This window comes from Martes martes (assembly GCF_963455335.1).
Source record: "Martes martes genome assembly, chromosome: 2".
Classification (NCBI taxonomy): Eukaryota; Metazoa; Chordata; class Mammalia; order Carnivora; family Mustelidae; genus Martes; species Martes martes.
This window is the reverse complement of record NC_137889.1, coordinates 195414517-195425070: the sequence shown is the minus strand read 5'-3', so window position 1 is coordinate 195425070 and position 10554 is coordinate 195414517. Positions and strand designations below refer to the sequence as shown.

General features: G+C 37.1%; 1 protein-coding gene across 1 annotated transcript in view; it reads right to left on the bottom strand.

The window, feature by feature from the left end:
* Positions 1-448: 448 nt before the first annotated feature.
* MOB1B (MOB kinase activator 1B) overlaps positions 449-10554 on the bottom strand; it is a 49706-nt gene continuing 39600 nt past the window's right edge. The window contains exons 4-6 of the mRNA XM_080796834.1: positions 6488-6621; positions 3667-3830; positions 449-1244 (exon numbers count right to left, since the gene is read on the bottom strand). Of these exons, the coding sequence (XP_080652960.1) occupies positions 1167-1244; positions 3667-3830; positions 6488-6621 (376 nt within the window). The 3' untranslated portion in view covers positions 449-1166. The remainder of the gene's footprint in view (positions 1245-3666; positions 3831-6487; positions 6622-10554) is intronic.

Sequence of the window (10554 nt, the reverse complement as noted above, 5' to 3'; positions counted from 1 at the left end):
ATGCTGGAGCGTGATCAATTCCTCCAAACGGTCCTTAAATTCCATGATTAACATCTACACCTAAAATTAATAATTTATTTTTAACTTCTCATGGAAGTTGATTCTTAAAAGGAAGTCTCTAAGACTTTGTTTACAAGAAATTGATTAAAATCTTCATGCCACTCTATGCAAGGATTTTAAGACAAGACCTTTTGAACTTGACTCACCATACTTATCCCATCTATAGCTCCCCACACAAATTAACCCTCCCAACCAAGCACACACTCCTATCCATCCCCTCCTCTTCAAAACAGAAGGGAATTCTATAGACTTATGGCTCATTTGGCAATTGCTAAGAAACCTCACAGTTCAGCATCACCTCTGAAGATGGCAAACCTATATATAACCTGAAATTTTACACCTACAGTGCAGTTAACACGTGGAAAGAAGCTAAAATACAATAGGTATTACACTTCAACATCCTCAAGTTTTAATATCACAGATACCAAGAGATGGAAAAAGACCTGCTTGTAGAACTTTAAGCATTTGTTGAACAGAATTACCACCAATATCAAAAAATAATACTAATTTTTTATGTTCTACATGCACACCTTTACAAATTGTGTTTCTTCAATGTAGTAAAAGCTGGAGATCACCAATTTAGGTAAACTATGGCTTTTATCACAGATGTTTTAAAACATGCATCAGTAAGTGCCCTGGGTAGTATTTCTAATATTTCAAGCCCTGTTCAGTTCTATGTCTGTGCTTTGCACCTCAGAAGTGAGCCTGCCAAGGCACTTAAAAACATAAGTCTCTTGGGGACTTCAAAAACTGGCCACAATTTACACAACACAGAACCCCCATCCATCAGCAGTCTAATCAAGTAAGCATTTTCTTTCAACACACAGTATTATCAAAAATTCTGCAAGTAATCAAACCAAGTAAAAAAACAAAAACCGTATGCCAGCCACTAAGACAAAATTTACCCCTATCAAATATATAGAAAATGGTTCTTGGCTTCCTCTAGCAACAGAGTATGGTTTCATTTATTCAGAATAAAGAAAATCAAACCCAAACAAGCCCCCCAAACCTAGGACAAAAATGACTGAGATAAAAATAAAACACAACAAAATCCATACACTCAACACACTTCATCTGAGGAACAACTTGCACAGCTCTTCATCCTTTTATCTGTCCTTTGAGGTGAGTTTTTCAATCAGTTCTTGGAGTGGTGCAAGTTCTCTTCTATCGATAAGGTTGAATTCCTACGCATGTTAAAGACAGGAAAAAATAGTGAAGATGTATTACATCTCATTCCAAAACAGATTTCTATTAACACTTTTTGGAAATTAGCTTTCAAGGTCAGTAAAAGTCTAATCTTTAAAAAAAAAAAAAAAAAAAAAAAAAGTTTTTCTCTTCCCTAGCTATGTTCTCCTTAGACAAATCACTTAAGCACTTCGGATATTATGTTGTACATGTCTATAATAACCGTAGAGTAAATCCCCCTACCTCATAAAATTACTGTGGGGACTAAATGTGATCCTGTGTGCTAACCACTTCGTGTAATCCCTGGCATAAAGTGGAAACTCAGTAAGTGGGAATGCTTTTTTTGTTTGTTTGTTTTAAGATTTATTTATCCATTTGACAGAGAGAAACACAGCAAGAGAGGGAACACAAGCAGGGGGAGTGGTAGAGGAGAAGTAGGCCTCCCACCGAGCAGGGAGCCCCATATGGGAGCTTGATCCCAGGACCCTGGATCAGGACCCTAGCCGAAGGCAGACGCCCAACTACGCTTAACGACTGTGCCACCCAGGCTCCCTGTGAGTGCTGCTTCTTGTTAAAAGGGAATAACCTGAGTATCATTCAGATATAGTTAACCAGGTGGGGACTAAAAAATCTAGTATTTCAGGCAATTTCAGGATTATAAAAAGAGTGAAAAGAGTTAACATACCACATACCTTCACAAACCGCTGCCATCTGACTAGGCCCTAGATCTAGAGGTACACATATCAGAGATATGACCTTCCCTTGAAAGAATGGGCCCAAGGATAAGGTCCATGCAGACAGTGGAAATAAAAATGGGACCATGTGGAAAGGAAATTCTGAAGTGTCAGGTACCTAAGCACAAACCAGTGGAATCTACGAGATATGTTCTTTGCCCTGTGGGTCCCTTACACTGTGGGGAGTACAGCTAGAGAAGGGTCAGAATAGGGTTCTCTAAACAGTATGGCCCAGGGCAGAGGCCCCTCTTGCTCAGTCAAGGGGTGACTGTATAATTGATGGACTTACCTCTAAGATGGTCACAGTGTCTTGAGATATAAAAAGCCTCAGATGTGGTAAATGCTTTATTTATCAATCCCCTACTACTTGCTAAGAGTTGAGAGATAACATTGCACTTTAAGATATGATCATACACGGGTGCATGGATGGCTCAGTTGGGTGGGCATCTGACTTCAGCTCAGGTCGTGATCTCGGGGTCCTGGGATCAAGCCCCGTGATGTGACAGGATCCACACTCCATGGGGAGTCTGTCTCTGCTCTCCCTCTCTCCCTACTCATGCTCTGTCCCTCTCTCAAATAAATAAATAAAGTCTTAAAAAAAAAAATCACACAGTAAGATAAAACTAACCCTTCTGGTGGAAGAATATCCTCTAAATCACTAAAATCTGAACATTGGCAATCATGTTCTGCCTAAGCCAAAGCAGAAGAAAATTCTGAGATAACGTTTTCTTTGTTTCTGTGGGTGTCTACAGATGGCACTCCATGGTAAAGTAATTGCTCCAAGCAATAGTTTTGGCAAGTTAAGATCTCCTAAAATGTGTTTATATAGGTGAAATTAAGATACAAAATGTGTGTGTTCAGTATGAGAGGTTAAGTATAGAGGGAAAAACAGACACATTTTTCTTTAGTGGAGAGAGGGTAAGGGGAGGGCATTTATAAGCATATGCCCATAGATATATTAAAAAAAAAATTACACAGATTCAAGACTTGGACTTCTGCCTATCATCAACCCTCTCAACTTCCACCCAAAAAGAGCTGGTCAGCTTAATCATTTTCACCTCTTTTTCACTCCTTCCTAATTATTATACAGCAGGATGCAAATATCCAACTTCTCTTAGTCTACACCTCTGAGAACTAAAGGGAAAAGGAAGAGGAGGTCAACCAGAGCCAGAAAAAAAGACTAATGGACCTCTGGAATAGCAACACTCTGTGGATATAATGAGTAGTACCTAACTTAAAAATTACTCAGAATATGTTTTTAGAAAGGAGGAAAAAAAGGTATTATACACAAAGGCCATTTCTAGGATAGAATACGCTTTAAAAAAAAAAAATCTAGGGTAGACAGAAATTGAGGGTTCAGATGAATAGAAGGAATGTTAACATGCCAAAGGTACCAAGTTCATCTATAGACCTTCTAAACTAGTCGGGTTCCTAACTCAGTCCCTCATATGGCTTGTTAAATGAAGCAAATTCAAGGCAAGACCCCTCAGATCTATTTTACGAGACTTGCATGCCACCAACTTAGATATGAATGGAATGCAGAAACAAAAGGCTTTATCATCATGGCACGTATAAAAGACTAGAGAGAGAAAGCAAATTTTATCCTAACCATATGGATGCAGGATCCACCTCGGAACTCTGCAGATAACTGGTTTTACTGAAAAAAAGGCCTCCTAATTCAACTTACCTGGACAAAAAATATAAAGTGCTTGAAAGATGTATTGAGATGCGCTTCCTCCTGAAGTTGGATCACAGGGTCAAAATGCTGATGATAAATGTGAGCATACACCCTAAAGAGGCGTTTGAGTATAGTTTTTGCCACAGACATGAAATTCTTCGGAAACGGGACACCTAATAAATAGATAAACAACAGCCTCTATTAACAAGAAACAAGAACAAGGCAATGAGTTTGTCAACAAATGGCAACATAAATTAACAAGACAAAGCTGAAAAGAAATACTTGTAAATTACTAATAATATCCACTATACTTTTCAGAAGGTTTCAAAATATCATGAATGAAAATAAACTTTAAAACTTCCACAGAATAAGAACTAGACATAAGCAAGCCCCTTAAGCCTCTTATTTACCTACAACTTTACTGAAATGAAATAAATTTATGCCTAAGACGGTAGTGAAGCTAAAACTCACACTCACATCCTCAGATTTCTCAACATCAAGAATCAATACAAATCTCTGCTGAACACAGTGGATTAACCCTGTTCGGTTCTGCGTACAATGTTAGCAATATACTTTTATATTTTCTCCATGGAAATTATTTCATTACACTTCCAGCTCTACATTTATTCTGAAATTAGCTACGGTCCCTCTCAATGAGGCTCACTGTTTTACAAATAAGAGCACTTTTACAGCATTAAACAAATACAAGACTAGAAAAAAAAAATTCCATGTCCTTTGTTAAACTGGCTAAATGACACAAGTCAAATACTAATACTTCTGGATTCGGTGTTATCACATTTGCCTACCACTCATTTAAAAAATATTATAGGTCACCGGGCACCTGGCTCAGTCGATGCAACTCCTAATCTCGGTCAGGGCTGTAGTTCAAGCCCCATGTTGGATGTAGAGATGACTTTTTAAAAAAGTCTAAATACATACGTGTGTGTGTGTGTTTAAGAAACATAAGACAAACCAAAATGAAGGAACATTATATAAATTAGTATGCTTATACTCTTTGAAAAGATCAATGTCATAAAGGACCAAAAAAGACTGAAATACATGTATTACCTACTAAAGAAAGCTACAGAAACATGACAAGTAAATGAAAACAAATGTCAAGGATTTTCTTTTACTATAAAGGATGTTATTGGGAACATTTGAAAAATCTGAAGAAGATCTGTAAATTAAACAACAGTATTATATCATTGTTAAATTCCTGATTTTGATAGTTACACTGTGATTTTCCAAGAAAATGTACATTGAAGCACATTTTGATAAAGGGGCATCATACATACAAGTTACTTTCAAACAGTTCAAGAAAAAGAAAACATGATGTTGGGGGGAGGAGAGAGATGACAAATATGGTAAAACATTAGCCACTAAAAAGTCTGGAAGAAGAGGGGCGCCTGGGTGGCTCAGTGGGTTAAAGCCTCTGCCTTCAGCTCAGGTCATGATCCTAGGGTCCTGGGATCGAGCCCGCATTGGGCTCTCTACTCAGCAGGGAGCCTGCTTCCTCCTCTCTCTCTGCCTGCCTCTCTGCCTACTTGTGATCTGTCAAATAAATAAATAAAATCTTAAAAAAAAAAAAAAAGAGTGGGTATAAACTCACTAGCTCTTAAAAAAAAAAAGTCTGGAAGAAGAAAAAAATTCTGGAAGAAGGATATACAGGGATTCTTTGCACAATTCCCACAAATTTTCTAAAAGCCTAAAATTCAGTCAAAATAGAAAGTTATAAAATATATTATGGGAGATAAAAGATAAGGTCATAGCATTTAACCAAAACGATTATGATGTATGTAAGTAATGAAGTCCTGAAAAACAGATCTTTTACTACAAAGGCTCCAAAGCCTTTAAAACATTCAATAAATGTGTTTAAAAACAATCCATAACAGTAACTATTTATATTGCTATCTCCTCCACCACATCCTTCTTTCAAACTCTAAAAGCATAAAATACAGTCAAAAAGTTGTCTGTTGATAGAAGAACAAATTCTCTTTTTTTCCCCAGAAAACATAACTTTTTTAGAAAAACAAGAAGTTTGAGAGGGTAAAATCACATGAATTACCTAGATGTGAACAATTTCTACTTGAAAGAAAATATAATTTCCTTAAAAGCAAATATAAAAAAAGCAAAAGTCACTCAGTAGATAACAAGCCACCCTCTCAAATCCTGCCTTCTTCTCACCTAGCTTGATTGCAGTCTGTAAGATTCACACCGTATTCATAAATTCAAACTACCTCTCTGCCACAAATACACTGTAAAACTGGATGTAAGTCCTATAAACTCCTTCCCTAAACAAGAAACGGATATGACTGTGGCAGATGATACTCCCTGCCTACCTAATATTCAGTCTCTTTTCTCTGTAACACAGGGCAAATTTTGTTACTAAGCAAGATACACTACTCTTCTTGTTGTTTAAAATTACAGAGAGCTTTCACTTAATGTTCATGATAAACCTGGTGTGAAAAAGATAAGACACTTTCATTTATTAATTTTTTTCTTTTTTTTTTTTAATTTATCAGACAGAGAGAGCAAGAGAGCACAGCAGGGGTAGCAAGAGAGAAGAGGGAAAAGCAGGCTCCCTGCTGAGGGAGCCTAATGTGGGCCTTGATCCCAGGACCCTGGGATCATGACGTCCAGGATCATGACCTGAGCTGAAGGCAAACACTTAAGGCACCCCAATACGGTACTTTTGAATGTATAAGATTATAAATATTTTGATAGATATGGTAGTCTAGTTATGGTTCCTGGAATAGAGAGCCAATAAGCTCTAAAAACACATAAAATTAGATAAATCACAATGGATTCCAATTATACAAAACAATTATACCAATTTTTGATGGAAATAATGTCTCATCATCCAACTGGTCCTGTACCCAAGTCATTAGGTAATCAATATACTTTGGCGCAGAGCACTTAATAGGCTTCTTTATGTTTGTTCCATCTGCCCAATGATACTCATATCTGTATTGGAAAAATAACAGACACAGAGTATTAGTATGTACCTATACAAAATGTATATATTTTATGTTATATATGTACACATATGATGAATGTACATACACAGGACAGGTTTTAAACAATCTGCTCCTCTAAATAAATTTTGCATTTGGCATTTAAATTTAAAGCCTTTAAACTGTAACTGAACTATTTTACATTATCATGATCCAAACTAAGCAGGTCCCATCAAACTCATTTTTTGTACACCTTTCTTTATATACAGCATTTATATTTTAGAATCATAATGGTAGAAAACCTAGCTAACTTTCCACTTCTCTGATAACCACCTTTAATCTTTATGGTTGTTTTTCTTCTTTGAAAAACATTTCTCCTTATGCAATACAATTCTTTTAACTTGGGGCTTTAAATTTTGGGTTAAGGATAGAGAATGACATGGAAGTTCCAAAGTAACATGCAACAAGAACAGAATGAGTTAATATCTAAGTACATTTGGTTGAGGAGCTAAATATGCCTTTAAAGAAAAATGGCAACCCAAATAAAGATGCCTATAGGACCTGGGTATTAACAGGACACTATTCTTTGGTATAATCAACATTAAACGTGCACCTATAGCGTGATATGAAATACTGTTCTTGACCAAGGGATACTAAAATGAAAGACACTTTCCATACTGTCAAGGAAAATAGACTAGTAGAGGAGATAGTCTTGTAAATGAGTAGGTAGAAACAGTCTGGCAAGAATGATAATAGAGTTATACACACGCCCACACCCACACACAACCACAACCTGATTTTTAAGACAAGGAATAAGCACACAGCTGAAACTCCAAAGCATAAAAATCTCTAAATTGAACCACCTCATTTTGTATTTTAGTTTCCAAAAGATTACTTCTACCACTTAGCTTCTCTCTTTGAAGCTAATTTGTTTTTGTACCAGTCTGAACTAACAAAATGATAGGTCAGTGTGTCTAACGAAGAAGGTGAAAGAAATACAATGGAAAAACATTACAGAGTATTTTAAATGATGAAAATGATCTTGAGATAGGTCAAATAACAAAGCTTTCCATTTAATCATAGCTACTTACATCTGAACAATAAACCTCAACACCATACACCTGAACAAACATTCTAATAGCACACCTTCCTGCCAACCCTGGGCAACAGGGATGACTGTCAAGTCCACTTTGAAGGTCTCCAAGAGGAGATTCCCCAACATTTGGCATTCTAGTCCACTGCTTAATCACTTTCATGGTCAAGAGATCCTTTCTAATCTGAAATTAAAGTTCTGAGGGGAACTCAGGCCTGTTCTTATTTGATCCTTGAGAGACAGAGACCATGAATGGTAGAACTTTCAGCCATAATTACTCTTCACTTAAAGACAGGTACTTATCCATGTTTTCTTCCACATGTTAAGAAACCTGAAAATTTTTGCCTTTCCTCCCAAACATATTTTTCATTTTGTTAGTGACCAGGGGTTACATATTCACTTTTAAATGCAAAAATCAAAAGCAGACACAGTTGACCTAAAAATCATTTTCAATTTTCTGAAGTTTTGAAGCATACTAACTTTCAATATCCTAAAGCTTTTTGAAAAACAGAACTAGGGGTAAAAGGTGGGGTGAGCCTGGTGGTGGGTATTAAGGAGGGCACGTATTGCATGGAGCACTGGGTGTAGTGCATAAACAATGAATTTTGGAACACTGAAAAAATAAAATAAATTCAAAAAAAATAAAAATAAAAAAATAAAACTATATACTGCTTACACTTCCTGATCCATTCTTCTTTTGTCATGTTTATACTTAAGATGACTTCATCCTATAACTCTATTTTGCCCACACTGATTTTTTTTATTTCACTTTTGACAGACCATTCTCTTTGAAATGTATTTCTGTCATCATGGTAAGTTCATACCCATCTTTAAAAAAGAAAAAGAAAATATTTTGCAAACTGCAAGATATTCTTCATTTCTTGATAATAATAAATAATAACTGACAAAATCCTCTGAGCCATCACTCAGTAACACTGTGCAAGGGGCCAGTACTAAGCTACTAACAAATGCCTCTCCTTGGTACAATGCCAAGCATCGTCTGCTAAAGATGGCAAAGCATGAGGACAACTGTGTCTTCTCAGCACTAACAATGGACAAAACTTAAGACTCTCAAAATAAAAAGGAAGGGAGGCAGGTTAAGGGGAGGGAAAAGCAGAAAGAAGGGAGGGAAGAAGGGAAGGAAGGAAAAGGAAGGATAGAAGGAAAGAAAGGTAGTTGGACAGACAGACGACTGGAAGGAAGAAGAAAAGGAAGAGTATTTTTTGTTTTTATATTATCTTTATAGAGATCCTAAGCCTGCTACTTTTGAAGAATTACATACGTTCTTCCTAACCAGCAATTTAGGTAAGGTTTCTCTGAGCAAGTGATCACAGCAGTATTCTGCGTGGCAGTAACTCTCCCTAGTTCACGGGTATTGGTATAATACCAGAAAACCTTACAGGAAAATACTAGTCAATTTCAAGGGGGGAATGGCAAATTTGAGGTAAAGAAACCTTGCAGACACTAAGATGATAAAGTAATCAGGGTTAACATCACCAGTGATGGCATGGTTGACATTGTGTGCCCCCTGATATGATTCACTGAGAAAAAACATGATCATTTCTATGGCGTCCTGCCAAGAATGCATAGTCTGAATGTGGTCATAAGGAAACATCAGACAGACTGTGTAAGGAAGGGGTCCCCAAGATCACCACCAGGTTTGATGATCTGCTAAAAGAACTTACAGAACTCAGCACACAGTTGTACTCATAGGTATTGTTTATTACCATGAAAGAACACAAACCAAAACCAGCAAAAAGAAAAAACAAATGGGGCAAAGTCCAGAGGAAATCAGCCACAAGTTTCCAAGTGTCTTTTCTCATCGGAGTCACAGGAACGCATTTAAATTCCCCCAAGACTCAGTAATGACAGCACATGTTAAATACTGTCTACCAGGTCAGCTCATCAGAGACTCGTGTCCAGGTTTTAGTTATTGGGGCATGGTCAAGTAGGCACCCTCTGGGTGGCACACATTAAAATTCTAGATTCCCAGAAGGAAAGCATTAGCCATACTGTTTGTACGAAGAGTTTAGGCACAGTGACCCAGTCTTGAGTTGGGGAGGTGGGAACCCTTTTGAAATCCAAGTTCCTGGGGCACCTGGTTAAGTGTCTACCTTCCACTAGGGTCATGATCTCAGGGTCCTGGGATTGAGCCCCGCCTCGGGCTCCCTGCTCAAAGAAGAGCCTGCTTCTCCCTCTCTCACCACCCCCTGCTTGTGCTCTCTCACTTGCTGTCAAATAAATAAATAGAATCTTTAAAAAAAGAAAAAAAAAATCCAACTTCCCAGTTGCTGTCCACAAGGACAGCAACTTTTAACAGGCGTTTTAAGAGTTAACCGTCAGGCCTGCTATGTTAACTCTTTTCCATGTAAAGGGCAATACCAGAAAAAGACTGAAAAATTATTCTAAATTATAGGTACGTAAAGAGATAAGTCAAATATATGCAATATATATTCCTAGATAGGATCCTGAATCCTGGACCAGAAAGAGAAAACTGAGATACTGCTGAAGCAATTATTTAATGTGAATGGTGTCCAAATCACTAGAAGAAGTGATCTGGACGGTCTATATGCCGATTACATAGAAGAGTAACCTTGATTTTGGAAAATACACACTTGAATATGGGGGGAAGAGGCATTAATGTCTACAACTTGCTCGAAAGGTTTAGAAAAAATTAACTTTAATGAGTATACACACAGAGTAGGTGATGAAGCAGATGCACTAAGATGTTAATAATTGGGGAATTTGTTGCCAAAGAAATATGGGAGCTCTTCATGCTCTTCTGGAAACTTTTCTGTACACCTAAAATTATTGGAAGTTTCAAAGTTTAAAATAGTATGAAAATAAATT